Here is a 25,762-nt window from a genome sequence, read left to right as displayed (position 1 = left end):
TGTTGTGTTGTCATTCTTTATCCTTTACAAATTTCATAAATATCCTTTTATCTATGCAAAATTTATTTTGAATTTGCAAAAATTAGGTCATATTGGAAAAACTAAATATTTGAAATTAAATGTTGAAAGTATTTTATAGCTTACTACAACAAAACCCACATTTTGCTGCCAAGTGTCTAATATGTGCCTGGCACTGCTTCAGTCACTGGGGCTATAACAAACAAAAAATCTTGCTTTCTTGGAACTTTCCTTCCATCTAGAGAATACAAACATACATAAAATCACTTTCTAAATATTACAGTGTAGGAGAAGGTTGTATGTATTGTGGAGAGAAAGAAGAATAGGCAGTGTTTGGGGCGGTGGGAGCAGGAAGACCTCATTGAGAAGGTGATATCCAGCAAAGGCTTGAAGGAGATGAGGATATGAGCCATGCAGTTACCTGGGGAGAGAACATTCCAGGCAGAAGGAACAGCAAGAGCAAAGGCTCTGAGGGGGAGTGGGCCCAGTATGTTGAGGTAGTACAAGCCATTGTGTCCAGAGGAGAAGCAAAGGCAACAGGTCCTTGTTGGCTGTTATAAAGACTTGGGCCCTTACTTCGAGTTGAAATGGGAGAGATTAAGGTTTGCAGGCAGAGGAGGGACTGAGTTGTCTTTTAAAACAAATCTATTTTCCTGTTGTGTTTGACTGAAAGGGGCAAAGTCAAGGAGATCAGTTTGGAATATAGTGCAGTGATCCAGTAAAGAAATATTAGTGGCATGGATCAGGATGGTAGTATAGAATAGGTTCAAAGTGATCATATTTGGGATTTATTTTGTAGGACCAATCAGATGTGGGGGTATGAAAGAAAAAAAGAAGAGACAACTACTATTCCGTTTTTTCATGGTAACTGGAAGGATGGAGTTACCATAAAATAAAGTAGAGGTGACTATAGAGAAGCAGATTTTGGGGAAATATCATAACTCACTTCTGGAATGTTAAGTTTTAAGATGCCTTTTAGACATCCAGGTGGATCTGTACAGTCAACAGATACGTGAGTCTGGAGGTCAGGGCAGAGGTCTGGACTGGACATGTACATGTAGGAGTTATGGACATAGAGATAGCATGTAAAGCCATGAAACCATAGTACTTACTTAGACAACACATCTACATATAGAAAGAGGTCTAGAAACTCAGTCCCAGCACCAAGATAGTAAGAAGTTGAAGAATTAAGGAGGAGGCTGCAAAGGAGCATATGAAGGAGTGGCTGGAGCAGCAGGGGAAAATCACGGTTGGTGCCGTAACAGTATTAGTGACCTTGAAAAAGTAGTTTTTGGGGGAAAGATAGGAATGAAGCTTGATTGAAATGCATTTAAGGGGAAAAAAGGAGAGGAATTGGAGGAGGGAATGTAAACAACTCTCAAGTTTTTCCACCAAGGGGAATAAAAATTTTAAGTATAGGGGGAAGTGAGGTCAGGAAAAGTCTCTAAAAAGTAGGGGGGTGGGGGGGCGGGGACGGACAGGCAGTGAGTAAGGTGCTCTCTTCTACCTGTGTTAGTTACAGGTCCTCCAGCTGCCACTGTGTTGCAATCTGCTTTTTATCATCCAGAAACCCACGGGCTGAGCTTCTGGTGGCACCACTCTTGGCTTTCCAACACTGAAATGGATGTATTTGCATTTTGTGTTTCTCCTGACATTTCAGCAGGATTTGGGGAAGAAGGAAAACATATCTTTGTAAGTGACCTGACCTTTCTTTCCTCTTACCTAGGTCAGGACAGTCCAATCCAACCTTTTATCTCCAGAAGGGTTTCCAAAAATATGTCCTCAGAAAGAAGCCACCTGGTTCACTTCTTCCTAAGGCACATAAGGTATGGTATGCGGATGCAATAATACATTCTCTGCTGACAAATAAATGCCTTTTATTCACACAAAACCAATTTAAATTGCTTTTGAGGGGAAATATCATAACTCACTTCTGGAATGTTAAGTTTTAAGATGCCTTTTAGACATCCAGATGCATTTGTACAGTCAACAGATATGTGAGACTGGAGGTCAGGACAGAGGTCTGGACTAGACATGTACAGAAAAGTCATCTCCTGATTATTAAGTAATAGAAAATGCATTTTATTCCTTAGATAAAACATTTTACTTGAACTGTGTATGCCATTTTTGTTTTGAAAAAGGATTTGAGACTCATATTAAGTCTATCTTCAGGCTATTAATCCTGTACAACACCCAGTCCTCTTATGTATTTCATCCTTCCTGTACAACTGGCCAGAAATAAAGTCATCCAGTGAGTGTTTTTTAAAGATTTTATTTACTTTTAGAGAGAGGAAAAGGGAGGGAGAAAAGATGGAAAGAAGCATTGATGTGAGAGAGAGACATTGGAAACACTGATCGGTTGCTTCTCATACATGCCCCAACTAGGGACCAAACGTGCCACCCATGTGCCCTGACTGGGAATCGAACCGGCGACCTTTCACTTTGCGGAATGACATCCAACCAACTGAGCCATACCAGTCAGGGCTCCAGTGAATATTTTCAGTGCTGCTCATTTATAGATGTTTTGTACTTTGGTTATATATTTAAATAATGTTTTTAAAAGCATATTATATCTTACAATAATATGTATTCACTGAATTATTTAAAATATTTGCTATGACAATCCCCTGATCTTTTGGTGGTAAAAAGAAATATTTGAATACTCATAGTATTCTTTAAATAGTGGACTTAGTGAGAATTATAAAATATTTTTTAATTGGGTCTTTCTGTTTTCAGAAAACATTATGAATTTTTAGAGAAGAAAACAGGGGAATACAGAAATCAAAGTCCTGAAAAATATTAATATTTATAATTAGAGTATTATTATAGCCATAGGTGCTTCCCAGGCCCAGCTGACTTTTCAGGCCATTAAGGAGTGGGCTTAATGTCACAGCAATGAAAAATGCTGATTTTGGTTTTCTTGATCTCATATCATATTCCCAGAAACATGAAGTAACTTGGATGTTTAAGATCAATAAAGATGGGCAACCTTTATTAAGCCTCAACATGGCATGGCTGAAGAAGAGTCCTTACCTATCCAGAGATTAATGCCCCCCAAAACTGTTCTATTTGTCTCTCTTTTTGATAACATCCTACCAGAAGACATTACATAACATAATGCTCTCATCTCAAGGATCTGGAGTACTTTGTTTCTACGTTCTTTATTTTTCCCAAGTCTGCATTGAAAAAAAGCAAGGCTCCCACACCATCACCCACTTTGTGACTCCCTAACCTATCTGTCCCCACCACCATGCCATCCCATCCCTTCCCACCCCTGATTTCCAGCAACGAGGTGTTACAAACACTTCTTTTCTACAGCCACTGGCACCACTGGCTTCTCTCGCCTTGGTCATGGATTTAGCCACTTCGCTGCTGTAGTTAGTGGAGCAGCACCTGCTTATCCCTGCTATCACAGTGAGCTGCAAGGCTGCTGCTTCTTATGAGTGATCAGTCACCACTGCCTGAGCCTGGGGCAGGGGACTTTGCATGCAGATGAGTTGGCAGCCTACAGTTCTCATGTAGACTGTGTCCTCGGGTCTTAAGTGATACGCCCATACATCTGTCCTGGTCAGGAGACCCATTTCTCCTCACCATCTCATTTGGGCTTCTGCTTCAGTATAAGCTTGCTTTTCATGGCCTCCGTCCCCAAGAATTGTCTTGAGCTCTATAGCAACCTCAGTTACTAGAAAGGATCCCCATACCCCTGCTACCTCCATTGATCTCCAGAAGGAGCAGTTGCTTTTTCCTTCTGGTACCCACTGACCTCCCCCAGCATCCTACAGTTGACTATGCCCAGGGCCTTGGAATAGAGACTTGCCTGAGCCCCCAGGGAATTCATGAGAGAGACAGAGTGAGCCAGTGATCAGGGAGCTGCTGAGAACAAAGAAATGTTTTATGATAATATCTGTGCAATATGGTGGTTAGGATCTGTTGCCTTCAGATGACCAGAGCCAGTATTAAGTCCCATGAATATACCTATTCTTTTTAGCTTAATTAAGTTATGTTTTACAATAATACTAACTTAACATTATATGACTCAATATTAAACTTTCCATTGTTACATGTCAATTATACCTCAAAATAAAAAAGTGTTCTTGCCCTGGCTGGTGTAGCTCAGTGGATTGAGTGGGTTGTGGATGTGTGGATGCGTGGATGCGTGGATGCCTGGACGCCTGGACTGCAGGCCCAGGTGTCTGGTAGGGGGCACATGAGGGGGCGCAACCACACATTGATGTTTCCCTCTCTTTCTCCTTCCCTTCCCCTCTCTAAAAATAAGTAAATAAATCTTTAAAAAATATTCCCCCAGAAAAAAATGATTATGTTTTAGTGCTGGTCTAATTTATAATAATTGCACTAAGATTACATTTAAAGAAAATAATAAGGAAGTTATTATCCTCTGGGTTATTTCAAAATTGAATTCTAACCTTAATGTTAACTCCCAAGTAGTTATTAAATTTCTGTGTTTCTGATTTTTAAAATCTACCATCCTATTTAGATTGATAGAGAATGTAAAGTCCAGAAAGCTTTGTTTGCGACTGGATTCCCTGTTCCCAAGCCTTTGTTGTACTGCAGTGATACTTCTGTCATTGGAACAGAATTTTATGTGATGGAACATGTGCAGGTAAATTAACACTTAATCTTACTTTGGTGTGGCTTTTATTTATATAAGAAATTAGATGTTGATAATGATAGCTTATTGTCAACATTTTAGGTGATTGGTTTGCTTTGTGAGGGCTTAAACTTTTGTTTTAATTGGAGCACAGTGTTTTCCTCTAGGTGTCAGTAAAGAGCCGTGTGTAATGGTAAAAACCAAACTGTCCAGATGGTGGGGGGGAAAACTCCAAATTGAAAATCAGTCCATTGAGAACAATATTTTAAATTTAAAGATTTTTTTGTAAAATATAACTTGAGAGTAGTCTTTGTTCTTTAAATTCACCTGTATTTTCCCTTGTGCATGTACGCTCATATTAGACATATTTCACAAATGAGTGTTTTTCTAGCATATTCTACAAAGAATTGTTTTTGGTTGCAAACTGTTATCCTGATAGTTTTGTATGCAGTAGGGGATAGCAACTCTGCAAAGAGTTGGTAAGAAAAGGTTGACCTGTTTTAAATTATCTATTGTAATTGCTTCCATAGGGTCGAATTTTTCGTGATTTCACAATTCCTGGAGTTAGCCCAGCAGAACGCTCAGCCTTATACGTGGCCATGATAGAAACCTTGGCTCGCTTACATTCTTTGAACATACACTCACTGCAGCTGGGAGGATACGGAGTCGGTGCTGGGTACTGCAAAAGGCAGGTAATGGATCCACATCGCTCTTCTTCTAAAGTTTCCAGAAGTAATATACATTATTAGTCAAAATAAAAACCTATTACTTTATACTTTTCTGAAACTTGGCTCTAACATTTAGTATCAGCCTTTAGTTTGACTTATTTTAAGTGTAAAACAATGTTATATTTTTAGATCATATTTTGTTTAGCAAGCTTCTGTAACTGACAGAATGTAAATGAATGCAAACTTAAAGCTACTTCAGCCTTTTCATCTACTGGCACTTTATTAATATATTTTTATTCAGTTTTCTCCTTTGATGTTGGTTTAACAGATATTTATTAAGCATGACTGTGTTTAATATGTGCTGAGTACTGCATTAAATAGCAAGAAAACAGAAATAAGTTCTCTCCACAAAGGAACTATGGTCATTTTAAGAGACCAATGCATGAATCTCACTTATATGAAACAAGAGAATGGTATAAAAGAGTATGTAATCAAGTAGTACTGTTTTTGCACTCATCATGAGAGCTGTTCCATTCAGATGGTAGATATCACTATGCCCTTGCTTAAAAGTAGGGAAAGCTTCCTGGGAGCGAGATCTTGCACTGTGTATTTAAGGAAGGATAAAACTTAGAGTGACAGGGAGTAGGTGGCAAGCACTTAAAATCAAAGGATCAGCAGAACCAGATATGTATGGATGGGGTTGATTTCCTTTGTGTGTCTTTTCCTTTGTGTGTCTTTTTGAGGGGGCTGAGAGGAGAAAAAAGAGAACTAAGGTTTAGAGACTACTCACTATATGCCACATCCTTTTCATTTTTGCAACAGCCCGAAGGCGTAGGTATTGTCACTCCTATTTTGCAGATGGGGAAACAGGTTTGCAGGTATCAAGTAACACAAATAAGTGGCTTAGACATAATTTAAACCCAGGTCTATATGATTCCAAACATAAAGATCTTTACTGCATTAAACTGAACAGATAACCTTGAGGACTGGAGACATTTATATAAGCAGATAAATAATGTGGTCTCAGTTGGCGGGGGACTTTGTTTACGTGCTGTTTCTTGTGACATTCCAGAGTTTCTCTGTGCCTGTTTATTTGTGTGTGTCTGTATGCACTCTTCTTTTTCTTCACAAAAACAGTTGCCAAATAAAAACAAGAACCCACATCTCTTGATTCGTAGGCCAGTATTGTGTGTTTGTGTGTGTGTGTGATAAAAATCTATGTAAGTAAAATGGAACTAGATAGAAGAAAAACCTAAATGTTTAAGTTTTTAGGCCGATATTAATGTTTTAGGCTGATATGACCATCACTTACAGGCATTTGTCTTGTGCATTTAAAAATAAAACTAAATTTGGTGATTAAATTTTGCTTTAATTTTAGAAGCACTGGATCTTGCATTCCACTTTAGCTCTGTCATTTTTCTTATTTATACACCTTCAGGTATCAACCTGGACAAAGCAATATGAAGCTGCAGCTCACCAGGACATCCCTGCCATGAGCCAGCTCTCTGACTGGCTCATGCAAAACTTGCCAGAAAATGACAATGAAGAAAATTTGATTCATGGAGATTTCAGACTGGATAACATAGTTTTCCACCCTAAAGAGGTACTGTAAGCCATGTTTACAATAAATTAAGTAGGTCTGACATGGGACACAAGTACTAAGTAGATGTTCCCCTCACCCCCCCCCCAGAGTGCTGAAGGAGGCCAACCTCTTGGTCCCCACTTTCCCCCACATTCAGGACTGTCTTCACCACTCAAACTTCTACAAATGAGTCCTGCAGATTCTCTGACATGGGTAGTTGCCTACCTTTAAGAATGGGTCTAATTCTTAGTGATACCTGACTTACTGTTTAAATAAGATTCGGGAATTTATCTATGTTGCTGTTTTCTTCAAAGACAAATTTTACTGTTTATACCAACAACTATATTTGACTTATGACATTTAATTTTATATAATAACCTTACTCCTAGTTTCATCTTTTTATGAAAAATTCTGTAATGTTCTCCTTTGCCTTCTTTATCTGCTGTTTGTCCTCTGGGCTTGCATATGCTTCTTCTGTTTTGAAAAGGTAAGATACATACATTTTAATAGAACTCGGTAGTACAAAAAGCATACATAGAAAAATTTAAAAATATAGAACATAATCAACAAAAAGAAAAACAGTCATTTGTGCTGAGGATTCAGGAAAACTGTCAGAAATAATTTTGTTGATAGGTTAGCAAAATGGACTAGTAAATGTTCATCTCAACCACTAGGAGTTATATTGAGTTTTTTATAGCTCTCTATACAAACAGGGATAGATGGGATGCTAATAAACTATTGCTAATTAATTTACAGTAATTGATACAGTTTGATTAATCATCAACTTTTCTCACTGGCCATTGTTTCACAGCTTTGTGGAATTACCTAAGAAATATTTCAGATATCTTGAAATGTAACTGTAAAGGAGATTTCCAATTTTCACTGAGAAAAAGTTAACCATTTATAGCATACTATAAGTATCTCATCTTCTCTGGATGTTAAGAGCACAGAAGCAAATAGAACAATAGAGAAAAATGTACCCAATGTTTTTCATTAGCTTATAAAATCCAGCTAGTAGAGTACTTTATAATAACAGTATAACCACAATGATGAAAGGTCTTGTAACATCAAATCATAGTGGAAGGAAGTGATCAATTTTCCCCATGGTCCTAATAGCAAATTTTAACTGCCTGTTATATACCAGGCTCTGTACTTAAATTCACTGAATAACTACATATTGGCCACCTACTGTGTGCCAGGTACTTTGCTAGGAACTGGTAAAAAAACAGACATGCTCCCTGCCCTCTGTTAATTGTGACATTTAACCCTATGCAAGGAGGTGTATGTTGTGACTGAGAAAATTAAGGATCTGAGAGGATAACCATCTTGTCTAGAATTATACAGCTAATAAATGGTGGAACTAAGATCTGAATATAGGTCTGTGTGATTCCAAAATCCACATTTTTCTGCGAAGCTAGAATAATACGTATAAGTGCAACAGAAGAGCAAGGGAGGTCAGGCATACACAAAGTTACATAAAAGCCTGAAACCCAGCACTTCATGCGGCCCAGATGACCTCTGTTGTTTTATCTGGCTTGGATAATTTTAACTAGATTATTGCTGTAGCCTCCTCAGTGGCCCTCCTACAGTCCATTCAAAGGCCAGAGTGACCCCCCAAAGGCAAACCCTGTCATGCCGCTCCTCTGCACCGAACAGTCCAAGGGATGTTCCCTTCTCTGCACCCCCTACACTCCTCAGCCCCTTAAAGTAATTCATTTATAACCTTTTTATTTAAACAAAAATGCTATATATGTTATCTGCAAATTGCTTTTCCTCTTGTATTTACAGTTGACTGTCTGTGTTCTTAACATAAAGAAATATATTCCCTTGATACATACTGTTACACAAAATAGAATGAGGGAAATTTTCTGTTTTATTGATTCCAAATTATGACTATTATGTTGCTATATAATGGTAGAGTTTGTATTTGTAAAATAAACAACATCTTTTTACATTTTTTACATCAATTACATTTTTGTCCTTATACTATGAAATAACATTTAAATATTACAATTGCCGTCAGATTGTAATATTATGTAGTAAGATTCATCACCAGAGCAAACTCTTAATTACATATGGCATAAATTCTTAAACTGTAGGAAATTATTAGAACTTCTGCTTTACCTCAGTTATTCCCACCTGGGACGTTTCTACTCTTTCAGTCTCTGCTCATTAGGAGAGAGACTAAGGCTGTGTAAAGGAAAAGCTGGAGAACTGACGGGTCAGAGGGCTTGGCTCTACACAACCAAGGCGTTAGTTAGTGTGTATGTGAGACGTGCCACTGCGGGTAAAGCTATAGACTATGGCCTCAGCTTTCCTTTGATGGAAAATATGATTCTGAATGTATTCTATTTCACTTATTTCCTCCATTTTAGTTGTCTTCTATCTAAAATGTTTAATTCTTTTTATTTTTAATTACAGTCTCGAGTTATAGCTGTACTGGATTGGGAGCTTTCAACCATTGGTCATCCTTTGTCAGACTTAGCTCATGTCTTCCTGTTCTACTTTTGGCCAAGGACAGTTCTAATGACAAATCACAGTTCTTATTTTCAAGAAACATGGGTATGAAAACGTAATGATGCCTAAATTCCTATTAATATACAATTATCTTTATTATTCCGAATGACTTAAAAATAGGATTATATCCCTGGCTGGTGTAGCTCAGTGGATTGAGTGCCAGCCTGTGAACCAAAGCATCACCGGTTCGATTCCCAGTCAGGGCACATGCCTGGGTTGCGGGCTGGGTCCCCAGTTGGGGCCATGCTAGAGGCAACCAATCAGTGTATCTCTTGCACATTGATGTTTTTGCTCCCTCTCTTTCTCCCTTCCTTACCCTCTCTCTAAAAAGTAAATAAATAAAACATTAAAAAAATAGGATTATATTTCAATTTTAGATAAAAAGCTTTTATTTGTTTTTAAAATGTTTCTAAATAATTTTTATTGCTTTTTCTGAATATTCCATTGAACTTGTAGTAATTTATGATAAAATATAATCCTTTGTGTATGGTTTTCTTTTGGAAATCAACATTTAGAACATGTTTTGTTATATGGACTAATGGTTATTATATTTAATTTTATAAACATATGCAATATTATGACACTTTGAAATATTTACCATGAGATTTTTATTAAAGTTCACAGTGCATACTGTTTTTATAGGAATACCATCAATGGAAGAACTAATTTCAACATATTGCCGCTGCAGGGAAATTACTTGTACTCTTCCTAACTGGAATTTCTTTCTTGCCCTTTTATACTTTAAAATGGCTGGAATATCACAGGTAATTAATTGTTTTTAACATGTGTTTTACCATTATTTATTAAGTATTTTCAGGTGTTCAAGGATTTTACATGTCTTTTTTTATTCTTAGATCATTTGGATTTCCATAATGACAAATAACAAGACATGGTTAAATATAAATTCAGAATTTACAGAATAGGAATTTGCGAGGAAAAAATATGAGTAGCAAAATGTATTACCACTTTTTGGTATATTAAACTTAAAAGATAGAGGAAGGGACAAAGACATAATGATAAAAAGAGAAACACTTATGAAAATTGGCTATTTTATGAATATCCATTGTAAGACACAGCTAAAATCTTTTAATGATGTCTGCTTCAGACTTTAAAACCTTTTATGAGACTTCTAGTCAAGATAGCAGTGTAGGCAGACATGGCTCACCTCTTCCCACAGCCACATCAAAATTACAACTAAAATATAGAATAACCATCACTCAGAACTGTCAGAAATCAAGTTGAGTGGAAGTCTGACAATTACGGAATTAAAGAACCCACATCGATCCATATTGGTAGGAGAGGTACAGACACAGAACTGGCTGGTACCATACCAATATGTGGTGGATAAAAATTTGGGAGGGATATCTGAGGAACAAGGAATCTCAGCCCCATACCAGGCCTCCCAGCCTCAGGTTCCAGTGCCAGGAAGATAAGTGACCACAACATCTGGCTGTGAAAACCAGTGGGGATTGAGTCTGTGGGAAAAACTTCTGGAGCCCCAAGCAGTTCCTCTTAAAGAACCCACACATGGAATCACCTACTCGGACTTGTTCCCTCTGAGCTCCAGCATTGGAGTAGCAGTTTGAAAGGCACCAGTGGTATGCAGGGAGAAACTGTTTGGCATCAAGGTAAACAGAGGCCATTGTCCCTTTGCTGAGGTCTCCTCAAATAGAGCTGGCAAGCTGGTGTCATATCTGAGACTCCATCAACCTGGCTAACACTGTTTGACTCTCCTTGGAGATCTCCAGAGACTGTACCCCACTCAACTCACAGTGTAGGCAGTGTAGGCAGACATGACTCGCCTCTTTCCACAGCCACATCCAAATTACAACTAAAATATAGAATAACCATCACTTAGAACTGTCAGAAATCAAATTGAATGGAAGTCTTTGACAATTACGGAATTAAAGAACCGACATCTTGGATTGGTAGGAGAAGCACAAACACAGAACTGCTTTTCCATAAGAATGGCTGGTCTTGGCTCATGCTGCACAACTTTTCTAAATCCTATCAGACAAGCAAGTAGGCCTCAGTGAACCCCATGCCCAACAATATCAGCAGCCAGACTAGATTCACAGCTTGCCCTTGCCTGGGAATCTCTAAGTCCAGCACAAGTAGCTGACATCTCAGATTGCTTTATTGTTCAGGCAGGGTGGCCCCAGACAAAGCATAGGTGGGGTCTGACTTGGCCTGCACTACCCAGGGGACCCCAGGACAAGCACACCCAGTGAACAGCTACAGACCATGTCAGAGCACCACCACCCTGTCCCTGCATAGCTGATTCTCCACAGAGAGTGGAGGTTGGTAGTCAATGGTCATGGCCAATCCTTACAGCTGGCTGGCCTGGGTAAATCCCTCCCATGATCTGCCTACAGCAGCCAAAGCTCAACTACAAGAGGAGGGTGTACTCAGCCCACACAGAAGGCACACCTTGAGTACCCAGCTTGGGTGATAGGAGAGGTTGTGCCTCTGGATTCTACAGGACACCCACTATATTAGGCCACAGTACAAAGACACAAAGTCAAAGCAGCTCTACCTAATACATAGAAACAAACAAGGCAGGCTGCCAAAACAAGAAGACAAAGAAACATGGCCCAAATAAAAGAACAGATGAAAACTCCAGAAAAAGAGCTAAGCAAAATGAAGATAAGCCATCTATCAGATACAGAATTCAAAACACTGTGAAGAACTTACTGAGGACCTCAGCAGCATAAAAAAGATCCAGTGAGCAACAAACGACACACTAATTGAAATAAAGAACACTTTACAGGGAAAAAACAGCAGAATGGATGAAGCTGGGAATCAAAGCAATGATTTGGAACACAAGGAAGCAGAAAATAACCAATGAAAACCAACAAGAAAAAAAAAGAATAAAAAAATGAGGATAGTACAAGCAGTCTCTGGGACAAATTTAAGAGATCCAACATTCACAGCATAGGGGTGCCAGACGGAGAAGAGGAAGGGCAAGAAATTGAAAACTTCTTTGAAAAAATAATGAAGGAGAACTCCCTTGATCTGACAAAGGAAATAGACTTCCAGGAAGTCCAGGGAGCTCAGAGAGTCCCAAAGAAGTTGGATCCAAGGAAGCACATACCAAGGCACATCATATTTACATTACCCAAGATTAAAGGTAGGAAAGAATCTTAAAAGCAGGAAAAGAAAAGGAGATAGCTACCTACAAAGGTGTGCCCATAAAACTATCAGTTGATTTCTCAAAAGAAACCTTAAAGGCAAGAAGGGGCTGGAAAGGAGTATTCCAAGTCATGAAAGGCAAGGACCTACATCCAAGATTACTCTATCCAGCAAAGCTATCATTTAGAATGGGAGAGCAGATAAAGTGCTTCTCAGATAAGGCCAAGTTAGAGTTCATCATCACCAAGCCCTTATTATATGAAATGTTAAAGGGACTTATCTAAGAAATTGAAGATCAAAAATATGAACAGTAAAATGACAACAAGCTTACAACTATCAACAACTGAACCTAAAAACAAACACATTCTAGGCAAACAACTAGAACAGGAACAGAACCACAGAAATGGAGATCACATGGAGGGTTATCAGTGGGGAGGGGCGGGGGGGAGAATGGGGCGGAAGGTACAAGGAGTAAGCATGAATGGTAGGTACAAAATAGACAGGGAGAGGTTAACAGTAGTATAGGAAATGGAGAAGCCAAGGAACTTATATGTATGATCCATGGACATTAACTAAGGTGGGGGAATGCTAATGGGAGGGAGGGTGCAGGGCAGAGGGGAATAAAGGGGAGAAAAAAAAATGGGACAACTGTAATAGCATAATCAATAAAATATACTTGAAACAATTGAATTTAAAAAACAAACTACACCAACAAGAACAGAGACAGAATCATGGACACAGAGAGCATTTTGATGGTTGCCAGATGAGAGGGGGAAGTGGGAGAATGGGTGAAGAGATGAGGAGTTAAGAAGTACAAATAGGTAGTTACAGAATTGCCCTGGGAATGTAAAGTACAATATGGGAAATGGAGTAGCCAAAGAACTTACACAAATGACCCACTGACATGAACAATGGTGTGGGGATTGCCTGTTGGAGTGGGGGGTGCTGTGTGCAGAGGGTGTAAAGGGGGGAAAATTAGGAAAATGTAATAGCATAATCAATAAAATATAATTTGGAAAAAAACATTTATCAATCAGGTTTATTGATGAGGAAAGAATTCTCTTTGAACTTCCCCAAATCTAGCATAGTACCTACCAAAGAGTAGCCTCTTAATGTATGCTTTTTAGTGAATAGATGAGTAAGTTTTTCCATTTTCTAACATCATATTTATGTGATTAATTGAGCATAAATTAAGTTTTTAAAAAACTACAGCTTAATCTAAAATGCATTCTTTATTATAGTAATTCAGTTCTGTGTACTTTGAACATTGAGAGTTTATTTAAGAAATTGAAATACTTCAGTGGCAAGGGGCCAGGGCTTAGAGGAAGAAAAGGTAAATAAGAGATTTTCGAAACAAAGAATGGGAGGATTAAGGAAACTTATGGTTATTTTTCTCTGTCCTCAGACTTCATGCCATTCACAAACAACTGAAATATCTTTAGGAAATAGTTGTGTTATACCTCATCCTGCATTTTACAGTCATATTAACCATATTATTAACCATATTGAACGTGGGCTGCGAACCAAAGTGTCACAGGTTTGATTCCCAGTCAGGGTACATGCCTGGGTTGCAGGCCATGACCCCCAGCAACCGCACATTGATGTTTCTCTCTTTCTCCCTCCCTTCCCTCTCTACAAATAAATAAATAAAATCTTTAAAAAAGAAAAGAATTATATAAAAATAATGAAATTCAGTTGATTGTGTTTTGGTGGGGAGGCAGGGGAAAGGAGAGAATATATTATGTTGGTAGCACAGAACATGGAGAATTAAGAAAGAAAAGCTGGCCCTGGCTGGTGTGGCTCAGTGGATTGAGTGCTGGCCTGTGAGCCAGGGGGTCACTGGTTTGATTCCCAGTCAGGGTACATGCCTGGGTTATGGGCTGGGTCCCTGGTGGGGGACGTGTGGGAGACAACCACACATTGATGTTTCTCTTCCTCTCTTTCTCCCTCCCTTCCCTTTTCTCTAGAAATAAATAAATAGAACCTTTTTAAAGAGAGAGAGAGAGGGAGAGAAAGAAAAAGAAAGGAAGGAAGGAAGGAAGGAAGGAAGGAAGGAAGGAAGAAAGAAGAAAGAAAGAAAAGAAAGGAAGGAAAGGAAGGAAAGGAAGGAAGGAAGGAAGGAAGGAAGGAAGGAAGGAAGGAAGGAAGGAAGGAAAGAAAGAAGAAGAAAGAAAGAAAGAAAGAAAGAAAGAAAGAAAGAAAAAAAGAGAAAAGAGGGAGGGAGGGAGGGAAAAGCTGGTTAGCATTCTGCTAACATTGTTCAGAGGAGACAGTTTCACCTGAACTCTGGGTCCAAAAAATGAGATAAAATATTCTTAGAGGACATCTCATTGCTTTCTCTTTGGTTTTATAGTTTTTTTTTTTTTTAATTCGGTTTCTGTAGATTTTCCCTCGTGATGAAGGGAGAGCAGTGGTTTTTAGAGGCGGTGTAATTTGCCAGTTTGGTATCTTTGGTTACTGTTGAGTTCCCTTTCAAGTTTGGTTTGATTCCCAGTTACAGTTTTGCTAGGATGTGAGTGTGTTAACCAGATGACCTTAGTATGACTATTTAATTTAGGAGGTGATATGTAATTATTTCTTCATGTAAATTAATGGAATTGATCATCTCAATCTCATTTCTATCTTGGTACCCTGTGAGTTTAGTGACTCCACGGAGCTGGAAAACTACAAAGACTGGATAGTTGAACAGTTTTCAGTAATTTTTCCTCATTCTCTGTTAACTTATTTATAGGGAATATATAGTAGATACCTTCTGGGGAATAATGCATCTGAGGATAGCTTCCGGTTTGCCAGTTTTGTGCAGCCTCTGGCAGAAACCGGATTGCAGCTGTCCAAAAGGTAAGCAAACAGATTCTTCAGCTAACTCAAATTAGAGCACCTGTTAGGTACATGAAAGTTAGAAATGGGAGGGGGATGGGGATCGCTTTTATTTCCTACACCAGGATTGCTGCTGCCGGTCACAATAACTTGCTTGGTCAATGTCTTACCTACCTGAAAATAAATTGACTTTAAATATAAAGAAAATACTCATATTTGTGATTGAAAGTATCTTTGACAACTGGAGTATATAAACTTTTAAGGATATAGATAAAACTCCCAAGTGTTTCCTTCTAATATTTGTTACTTACATATACCTATTTAAAATTATAAATTACATGAGATAATGTACTAAATTTAGAAATACTTCTTTCTTCCATCATCACATGCCAATGAAATTTTATTCCAATGTTTTGTAAGCGTCATTCAAATCCATGTCTCCATCAGTGGAGCACTTGTGAGGTGTCTAATGCACGTTGCCAGCCACACTCCCATCTAAGTGGTGTGATGTATGGCACTTATTGAATCCATGGATGATGCTATCCCTGGAAATTCTACCCAAGTGACAAGTACTTGTGCCATAATGTTAACACAGCCTTGTTTTTACAATCCACTGTATAGACGAATATTTGTAATCTCCACAACATAATGACTGACTGTTGCTCATCATAATGATCTTTAGAGGTATTGTTTATAATGATACCTGGCAGTTACATTTGTGAGGCATATACTAAGAGTAACCATTAAATTTATGTTCAGTTTCTTTTGTTCCTCCCTCCTGCTTTTTTTAGAGATTCTAACCAGTGACTTCATTCAAGATTCAAAATTATCATTGATTGAGATCATGCCAGGCTTATGTTTTCCCCAAATAATGTCTAAGCATTAAAGTTTATGTTAAAAATAAAGTGATTCTCTATTCACCCCATAATATGAAAGACTTAAAAAATTCAAAATATGGCAGCTCCTTCTGAGTGCTGTTTTTGGGGAGTTAGGGTAGACTTCACTTTATATTCAGAAATATAATAATTGGATATCCTCATAACTTCTTTTTACAAAGATCTTTCAGAACTACACTGCCACAGAAGGAGAATACCCCAAAGTTGTTTGTACAGACTCGGAGAGGCCAGGAACTTCTTACTAGGGTGAGGCATTTCATGAAGCAGCACATCTTTCCAGCTGAAAAGGTAAACTTTATGTGAACAGAATGTATTTGTGCCCAGGGACTATCCAATTACTTCTGTTATCTCTGCTTCTAGGAGCACCATGGTATCCGGTCTTGGCAGTCAGTCCATAAGTAGGTGCCCCTCCTGACCTGAGCACTGAGCTGCTACAGAACCTGACCCTGAAAAACCCCAAGCTTCTAAAATATGTCAAGGGAATGCTACAGATAAATCTGTGGAATTAAAATTAAGTTGAAAGGAATTAACTTTGTTTAAAGTTTAGAACCTTATTATATTAGAGTAAAACACTACTTTGAGGGCCTTTGCCAAGGCAGTGACTTTATGGTGTTTTGTTGGTTTGGTTGATTTTGGGCTTTTTACAGACCCCTTTGAGAATGAAGAGAACTGTAGAGGACACAAGGTAGGCATACCCAGAGATTTTTTAGTGTCATTTCAAGCAGTTTACAATTACTACCACCCCTCTTCTCACATGATGCTATTTTAAGGTATTAAGTTTCAGTCAGTTCACTGAGGGTAAAGAAGTAACATGGTGCATTCATTCATTCATTCAGTTAACAGACAGTTATCAGGGATCAAATAATGGGTTAGACACTTGGAAAGCCATTGAAAGTAAAAGAAAGAACAAGATAGACAGGGCTTATTATACTCCCATGGGGCATAAAAGACAGACATTAAATAAGAGATGATAAAGGCTGTGAGGAAAGGAGAAAAGCTATTATGAAAACATGTAAGGCAGGTGGGATGAGGTATATGTGGATGGAGCACTGGTGTAGATTGTAAGGGTTCGAGTCTAGCCCATTTCTGCCACAAGTTAGGTGGTCTTGGGCACACAACAGTGACTTAGAGCCCCAAGTTCTTCAACTACAATGTGAATTGGTATGACTAAGTACAATAAGTTCCTGTTTTAATCTTTTATGATTCCGAGAGATCTAGAAATTTGGCAAAATCAAATAGAAAACTGAAAAAGACTAAAATTCTTTCAACAAAATTGTTCATCAATTTGTGTTTATAGGATGGTTAATGTTATTGCTTGAATTATATGAATAATTGTATTTTTAGTGAAGATCTGGTATGAGATTAATTTTGTTCATACAGTGGGGTATAGTTTTTATATGGCTTATATATATTTTTAATTGTATTTTTCCATTACCAATTAGTCCCCTTATACCCCCCTCTCCCCAGCATTCACCACACTGTTGTCCATGAGGCCTTTTTCCTTTTTGCTCAATCCCTCCACTCCCTCACCACCCCCAGCAACCAGCTGTCATCCTGCTCTCTATGTCCCCATTTTCCTTGTTATTTCAGTTTATTAGATTCCACATATGAGTGAAATCATATGGTATTTGTCTTTCTCTGACTGGCTTATTTCACTTAGCATAATGTTCTCCAGGTCCATCCATACTGTTGCAATAGGTAAGATTTTTCTTCTTTTTTACAGCCAAGTAGTATTTCATTGTGTAAATGTCTCATAGTTTTTTTTATCCACTCATCTACTGATGGACACTTGAGCTGCTTCCATATCTTGGCAATTTTAAATAATGCTGCAATGAACATAGGGGTGCTTGTGTTCTTTCAAATTAGTGTTTTGGGTTCCTTCGGATGTATTCCCAGAAGTTGGATAACTGGGTCAAAAGGCAGATACATTTTGAGGTATATTCTTACTGCTTTCCACAGTGGGTGCACCAGTCTGCATTCCCACCAACAGTGCAAAAGGGTTCCCCTTTCTCCACATCCTCACCAGCACTTGCTGTATGAATATATAGTTTTTTAAAGAAAATACTACTTAAATATGAAGAAATCTGTTCTAAAATACTCAACTTTTATTTGTGTTCAGTGCTTAAGTTATCACTTTGGAAACTTTCTGTTAGTATGTATACAATTTTGAGCTTTAAAATTCTGAACTTTGGGGTATTAACAAGAAAATGGAACACTTTCGGTTCAAGACGGCAGCATTTACCTCTCCTCCCACAAATGGAATAAATTGGTGAAAGTATAAAACAGGAGGGGGACACATCAGAGAACTAAGGTTTTGAAAAGAGAACAGAGAAAGCCATTCTGTGAGCTTGTCACAAAATGTAGTACTGATGCTACTGCATAGGAGAAGGTAGCAGGGCCCCTGGAAGAACGTGGCATTTAGAGACAGTTGTCTCTGGGTTGCAGTATAAATTCCGCAAATTAGTAATAATGAGTGACCACGAGCAAGTCTCCTTTGTGGGGGACAGGATAATATCATGGTTATCATGGTTAGCGTGAACACTCTGGGGTCAGATTATTTGAATCTGAATTGCTTTTGTGCCACTTTCCACATGTGGGACTTTGGGAGTTTCAAATGTGTGCTTCAACCTTCTTAAGTACACGAATGTATGCTCCTTATTAAAATACAATATTAATATTTTAGCCCTGGCTGGTGCGTATGTACCATTGTACATTCAAGTTCTTTGAGTCCTTTGTTTCCTATACCATTTTTTAGCTTTCCCTGTCTATTAAGGGAGAGGAATTGCTAGAGGGTTGTGGGGGAAGTGTGGAGGGGGAATAAAGGAGGAAAAATGGAGAAAACTGTAATAGCATAATCAATAATAAACACTTTAAAATACAAAAAAAAGAAAGCTAATAATCAACTGAAGCATAGTGTATATCTCTGGGGATGGGGCAGAGAGGAATGGGATTAAGAGAGGGTGTAACATGTATTTCTTAGAAGAAAAGAACTAAAATAAATGTGGAGGCTATTTATTAGTCCTGAGTTGTTGATACACAATCTCTTTCTGTACCTGTAAATGCATTTGAATATTTTCTAATAAATTTTTTTCAGTAATTTTTATCAGAAAACTCCAAGCTAATTGACTAAAAGCTGGTTGGTTAAAACAGAGTAGCACTTTTAGGTTCACAAATAGTAGCAATAAAAATTGTTAGAGTTTTGAGGCAAGTGTTATTTTTAAATAAAAAAAACCCATCACATTTTTTTATTCATAAAACAAATATTTGATTGTAGGCAATTTCATTAGGAAGTTGCATTGACTTGTGGGAGCCAGTGTTTCTTCTGGTGTGATCAAAGTTTTAAAAAATTATTTGTAAAGTAAAAAACTCACTAATTAAATTTTTTTAAAATACAGTCTTCTTAGCCCTGGCTGGCATAGCTCAGTGGATTGAGTGCAGGCTGTAAACCAAAGTGTTGCAGGTTCCATTCCCAGTCAGGGCACAGGTCTGCGTTGTAGGCTATGGCCCCCAGCAACCACACATTGATGTTTCTCTCTCTCTCTCTCTTTCTGTCTCCCTTCCCTCTCTAAAAAAAATAAATAAATAAAATCTTTAAAAAAAGCACAGTCTTCTTGAGGGCTTGCATTTTCGAGACCAGCCATGATCTTTATCTTTTTCCCAGTTTTTTTGAGAGATAATTGACATGTAACATTGTGAAAGTTTAAATGTACACCACCTGTTGATTTTACACATTTGTAAACTACAAAATGATCATCACTATTGTGTTAGCAACCACTCTGTCTATCCCATCACTTAATGACCATGTCTGTTTTGTGTGGTGCGAACATTAAAACCTACCTTTAGCGACATTCAAGTCCACCGTCTTTATTTTAATCTTAAGGGTTCTCATTTTAATTTTCTCTCCCCAAATTAAACATTTTCTTAACTTTAAGGAAATAGGAAATATATGTATAAAAGTTTTTTTATTTCTACAGGTCTTTTTTGAGAGTAGTTTCCCTTAATAGCTAATAACGTTTCTTTCTACCCTTGTCTTTGAAGATATGTATTACCATTACTATTACTGATTATTTATATTCAGTTCTCTCTAGATATTTATTTTTGTTTCTTTTGAATTTTTGCTAATAATTTAGGATTTAAGATTTTTCCCTGCATATAGATTTCTAACTGGGTCTTATGGCTTGTTTCTGTAATAACACCCTTGGAAATAACTTCTCCCATTTTTTGATGCAATTTAGCTGCAAACATTGTTCACCAGTTTTGTTCCTGTTTGGTTTTGGAAGGCTCATTTCTTTGTGAATTAAATATTAGAATAATTTGTCATTTGGAATATGGTTTATTTTCTGGCTCTCCTGGTCACCAAATAATTATTTTATTATTGGTAAATTACATTTAAATATAGTAAACTCTGTTTCTAGACTCCAAAAACCTAGAAAGATAATTTATTAAAAATAAGATTCTGCCCTGGCTGGCGTAGCTCAGTGGATTGAGCACGGGCTGCGAACCAAAGTGTTGCAGGTTCGATTCCCAGCCAGGGTACATGCCTGGGTTGCAGGCTATAACCCCCAGCAACTGCACATTGATGTTTCTCTCTCTCTCTATCTCCCTCCCTTCCCACTCTGAAAATAAATAAAATCTTTGAAAAAAAAAATAAGATTCTGCCCTGGCTGGTGTAGCTCAGTGAATTGAGCACTGGCTTGTGAACCAAAGGTCGCCAGTTCAATTCTCAGTCAGGGCACAAGCCTGGGTTGCAAGCCAGGTCCCCAGCAGGGGGCACACGAGAGGCAACCACACATTGATTTTTTTCTCTCCCTCTCTTTCTCCTTCCCTTCCCCTCTCTAAAATAAATAAATAAAATCTTAAAAAATATATTGTTTTAGTAATACTTAATATTAAAATATCCTGAAATATTATTATATCTCATATTGCTTTGGGAAATGTATTACAAGAAAATTATTCAAGATAGATTCAGGGTTATGGATTATTGTTCTCTAATATGGTGTGTAAATTATGAGTAAAATATTCTGAACCTGAAAAAAAAGAGAGAACGGAAATTGGATTTGGAAAGCAGAATGGATGGTATAAAAGAATAAACCACAACATAGGAAGCCGCATCTCAAAAGAATTTTGAAGCAAGAGAAGGCTAGATAGCACAGGTGATAACTTTTTTTTTTTTTTGATTGAAGAGTGAACCTGTGGTGGGCTGCTTGGATTGGTCTCTAATACTCTTAGGTAGCAGTGGTGTTTGCTTTAGAAGGCTGCAAGAGTACTCTGTACAAGCAAAGGATCTGTTTCAGAGAAGCCAGGGCTTCAACATACCAGTTAGTGCTCTAGAGTAGAATCCCCCACTTTTTGGCCTTTTTTTCATTCTGGTGGGAATTCGGTATAAACTCCTGCTGGCCTACCACCTTGCCAGATTCTTACCTTCTCACTCTAAACAGAAGCCTGCCTGTTCACACTAGCGCTTGCAACCAGAAGCCACATACCTTGCTCTTTCATTCATAAACATGACCAGGCAATCAAGGGAGCACAGAAGTCTCACAAATTGGGTTGTGATGCATCTTCTGAATTTAATGTCATGCAGCTATTGAAATATTTATAAAGAATTTGCAGTAAAAATGGTTTATAAGAAAAAAGCAGACTGTAGCTTTAAAAGAAAGATTGTCGGTGTTTTGTGTGGCAAGGAAAGCCACCATCATTTTGTGATTGTAGATCTTTCACATCTGGAATATATGCACTTCTAATAATATGAGCTCTTTCTCCCTTTAAAAAGTTTTACCAACATCTGTAAAAATGGTTTTACTGTAGAATGATTCTGACCAATAATATTCTCTATCTGTGAGCATAAATTTTTGAAGTGATATTTGGAGAAAACAAATTTGCTTTTTCAAAATGGAAAGGGGAAAGCCTATAAAATTCTATTAAATATTATAAGTTTACAAAAACTAAAAGTTAGGTTTGGAAAACACGATTGTATCACAGAATACACAAACATCTTAATAGTATGTAAGTTTAGCTAGTAAGCCTATTAATCACTTTTCCTTAGTACTTTTACATATTTTCCCAATTTTTTATAACAGGAAAAAAGCTTTATTTAAATGATTTTAATGATCTTTTGAAACTCCTTGGATATCATGAAGGTAGAGCATAATTTCATTATCTATGAAAATGTTAAAAGCAATTGTTATTTAAAATGTATAAGGATAAGGAGTCCCGAAAATAGCACGTAAAATGGGAACTAGCAATATGACATGTTACTGAGAACACACTTTAACATAATAACATTTGTCTTTTTTTTTCCTGAGTCTAATAATATACTAAGAACTATTGCTTCTTTCTAACAGACTCAAATTGAACGTGAAAAACATAGTAAATTGCAAATTATTTGTAGGCTCAGATCTAAGATTCAGAACCAACAGACCCCATCACAGTATCTCAGTCAGTGAATGAGGAAGTTAGATGCTAAAGGTGATATTTTGGAAAAATTGATCAGGCATCAAGCATATTTTCTGCTTTCTTCTTTCACCAGTAAACTCTTTTATATTTTAAGAACTAAAGAAAGCTCTTTGTAATGAGGTATTTTATTTTAATCCTGACCCTTACTGTACCACAAATAGAGTTTGCAAATCTCTAAATGCATAGATTTTAGAACAGGAGGTATTAAATAATACACGTTTTCAAATAATTATATGAACACTGACATAATTTCTCAGAACTGTAGTATCATAGGCAGTCAGAGATGAGGAATTTGTAAATGTATTGCGTAATATGTTTCTTATCAAGCACAACAGCATTGACTATTTCTGTGGCAATACAAGGCATGGAAATAATAAACAACCCTAAACAGGAAATTTCAGTGACTTCCTAACAGAAATAACAAGTGCTGTTGATCCTAGTGCCTTTGAAAGATCCGTCCTGTGTCTTCTTGAAGCTTTTACTAAACATAGCAGTACTCCAGACCAGCCATTTGCAACCGTTTTCATGCCACGGCACACATAAACTAATTACTAACATTCCGCAGCACACCATAAAATGTATTTTTTGCCTATCTGACAAAAAATAGTTATAATTTTGATTCATTCACACCCAACAACTATGTTGTGTTGGCAGTTGTCATTTTTTAAATTTGACAGTGTGAGGGGAAAGAGGCCAATGGCCCTGACTAAATAGTCAGGTACTGCATATTTTAAAAATTCTTGCAGCACACCAGTCGAAAATCCCTGCTCTAGACTAACCATCCTTCAATAAAAGGAACATTTTAGTACACTACATATATGATTAAATTGGTGGAATAATTTTAGAAAATAATTTTGTAATCTGGAGTTTTGACAATGTTCATAGCTTTTAATCCAGTGAAGTAATTCTGCTAGCCCAAGTGCAGGTGTAGAGGGAAGAAATTAGGTACAGAGATGCTATGCTAGCAAAATATTGGAGAATGCCATTGTAGTCCAAGATTTTAGTTCATTTTGATGTTTTAGTTGCACGAATTAGAGATTACCATTATTGTTTTATGTGGCTATTGCCCATTGTGTCTGTGACTTTATTTACTGTTCATTCCTTCCTGCAGCTCAGATGTTTCTTCAAGTTCTCTTAATGTGAATCTTCTAATAAGCTTTTATCTTTCTCTTTTCCTTCTTTTTCTTTTTGCCCCAGGCGAGGGAAGTAATGGTTTATACTCGTCTCTTCTCTCACTGTATCTGTTTGTCCCTGTCTCTCTGTTTCTCTCTCTCTCTCTCTAATGCCTTTATTTTGCCCCATTTCTTGAAAAATCATTTTATTAGATACAGAATTTTAGGTTGACAGTTATTTTCTCAGCAATTAGAGATACTGTCCCACTGATATCCTCATTTGTTGCTCTGAGATGTAAGCCTCTTATTTGTCCCTTTAAGAGCCTTTCTTCCCCTTCGATTTTCTGCAGTTTGACTGTGCTCTGGCTTCATTGTGCTTTCTGAATTCGAGGGCCAATGTGAGATTTTGGGTTTTATCACTTAAAAAGACTACAGGACCTAAAAGGCTAGTCTCCTTTCCTGCCTGTGCCTTCATATTCTAATTCAATAGCATCCTCCAACAAGCAGATCTCACAGGATCTTGCATATTCTATGTCCCAGGCCTGATTACCCCGGGGGTCTGCTGACTCTGGTCTGGGCTTCACCGCCCTTGTTATTTCCGCAGGCCTGAGTCAGGCAGAGGAGACAAAGGTAGCCAGGAGACTTGGATTCCTCACAACTAAGAACAAGGAAGCTTTGACAAAGCCGAGGGGGCAGGGGTCTATATTGATCACCCCTTCATTTCCACAGCCCCCTGAGTCTCTTCCCTGAGGCCTCCACGTGATCATACCTGTCTTAGGCGATTCCCTCCTTGGGAAATCTTACCTGTCATTGGCTAACTGATCAAGTATTAGAGGCCAGGCACAGAACAGGCAGCATTCATGCCAGGGAAATAAGTTTCGTCTCCTTAGTGTCTCCTGGACCGGAGGTCTCTCACTCAGCCTTAGCCACAGGGGGGTTACAGCTTCCTGAGACCAGGCAGGGCAGACCCCAACATCTGTTAGATATCTTCTCCAGCACTCCATCTCTCCTCAGTCTCATCTACAGCTCCAATTAGGGTTATGTGAGAACTTCTGTGTTCATCATACCCCTCAACCACTCATATTTGCCTTCTGTTGAATTCTGTGCTTCATTCAAGAAAGGAGGAATTTCTTCAGATCCTCCTTTTGATTGTTTTCTTCCCAGCTGAGTCTAACCTCACTTGTCAACCATCCAAAGAGCAGTAGTTTTCAAAATGTGGATTGTGTCACCATTGCCTAGAAAGCTAGTGAAGAATACAGAAGCCCCAGGCTCACTGCAGTAGGAGAGGGCCTGGGCCCTGGTTTTTTCCAAGTTCCCCAAGTGATTCCGAAACTTGCCGAAGTTCAAGAACCACTGCCACTGAGGTTTTCAGTTTAATTACTGTTACTTTTCTTTTCCTCAAGTTGCACTTAGTTCTTTTCAAATTTGTCTGTCCAGCTTGATAATCCTTTGTCATATTTCTATTTCCTTCCTTTATTCTCGAAACCTGTTAGACATAACTGCTTTATATTCTGGATCAGATCATTATTCTATCTATAGTCTTTCTGTTTTGTTGAACAATCATTTTTGCTGATCCTTGTGAACTGTGGCCTGTTTCCTCAAGTGTTCAGTGATTTTTCATTTCAAGCTCACGCTCTTTGGAATTTAACTTTATCTGCTGGGATAATTTAAAGCTTTGTTCACAGCTTTTCACCCAGAGAGGATTTACTCCGGATTCTGCCAGGTCCTGTAGTCGCTGTCCCCAGGAACAATGGAAGCTTAATTTTTGGCCTGAGATTTTAGTGCCCCACAGGTCTCTGAATTCAGATCCCAAACTTGGGCAAAGACAGGCTTCAGGCTAGAAATGTTTCTTTTTTTTTTCCTGTTTCATCCTATTGTATATATGACCTTTTCCACATGGTCTGCCTCTGAGGGGTGAGGTTTTGTTTTCTCCCCCATTCCCACTTAGCTTTTGCCTA

At 38.0% G+C, this 25,762-nt stretch overlaps 1 protein-coding gene across 1 annotated transcript in view; it reads left to right on the top strand.

Moving 5' to 3' along the window:
- ACAD11 (acyl-CoA dehydrogenase family member 11) overlaps positions 1–25,762 on the top strand; it is a 69,802-nt gene that overhangs the window by 4,930 nt on the left and 39,110 nt on the right. The window contains exons 2-9 of the mRNA XM_036030656.1: positions 1,745–1,844; positions 4,514–4,639; positions 5,158–5,319; positions 6,734–6,898; positions 9,299–9,434; positions 10,031–10,158; positions 15,258–15,364; positions 16,401–16,527. Of these exons, the coding sequence (XP_035886549.1) occupies positions 1,745–1,844; positions 4,514–4,639; positions 5,158–5,319; positions 6,734–6,898; positions 9,299–9,434; positions 10,031–10,158; positions 15,258–15,364; positions 16,401–16,527 (1,051 nt within the window). The remainder of the gene's footprint in view (positions 1–1,744; positions 1,845–4,513; positions 4,640–5,157; positions 5,320–6,733; positions 6,899–9,298; positions 9,435–10,030; positions 10,159–15,257; positions 15,365–16,400; positions 16,528–25,762) is intronic.

This window comes from Phyllostomus discolor, chromosome 7 (genome assembly GCF_004126475.2).
Source record: "Phyllostomus discolor isolate MPI-MPIP mPhyDis1 chromosome 7, mPhyDis1.pri.v3, whole genome shotgun sequence".
In the NCBI taxonomy this organism is placed as follows: Eukaryota; Metazoa; Chordata; class Mammalia; order Chiroptera; family Phyllostomidae; genus Phyllostomus; species Phyllostomus discolor.
This window is presented reverse-complemented; position numbering and strand designations above follow the sequence as displayed.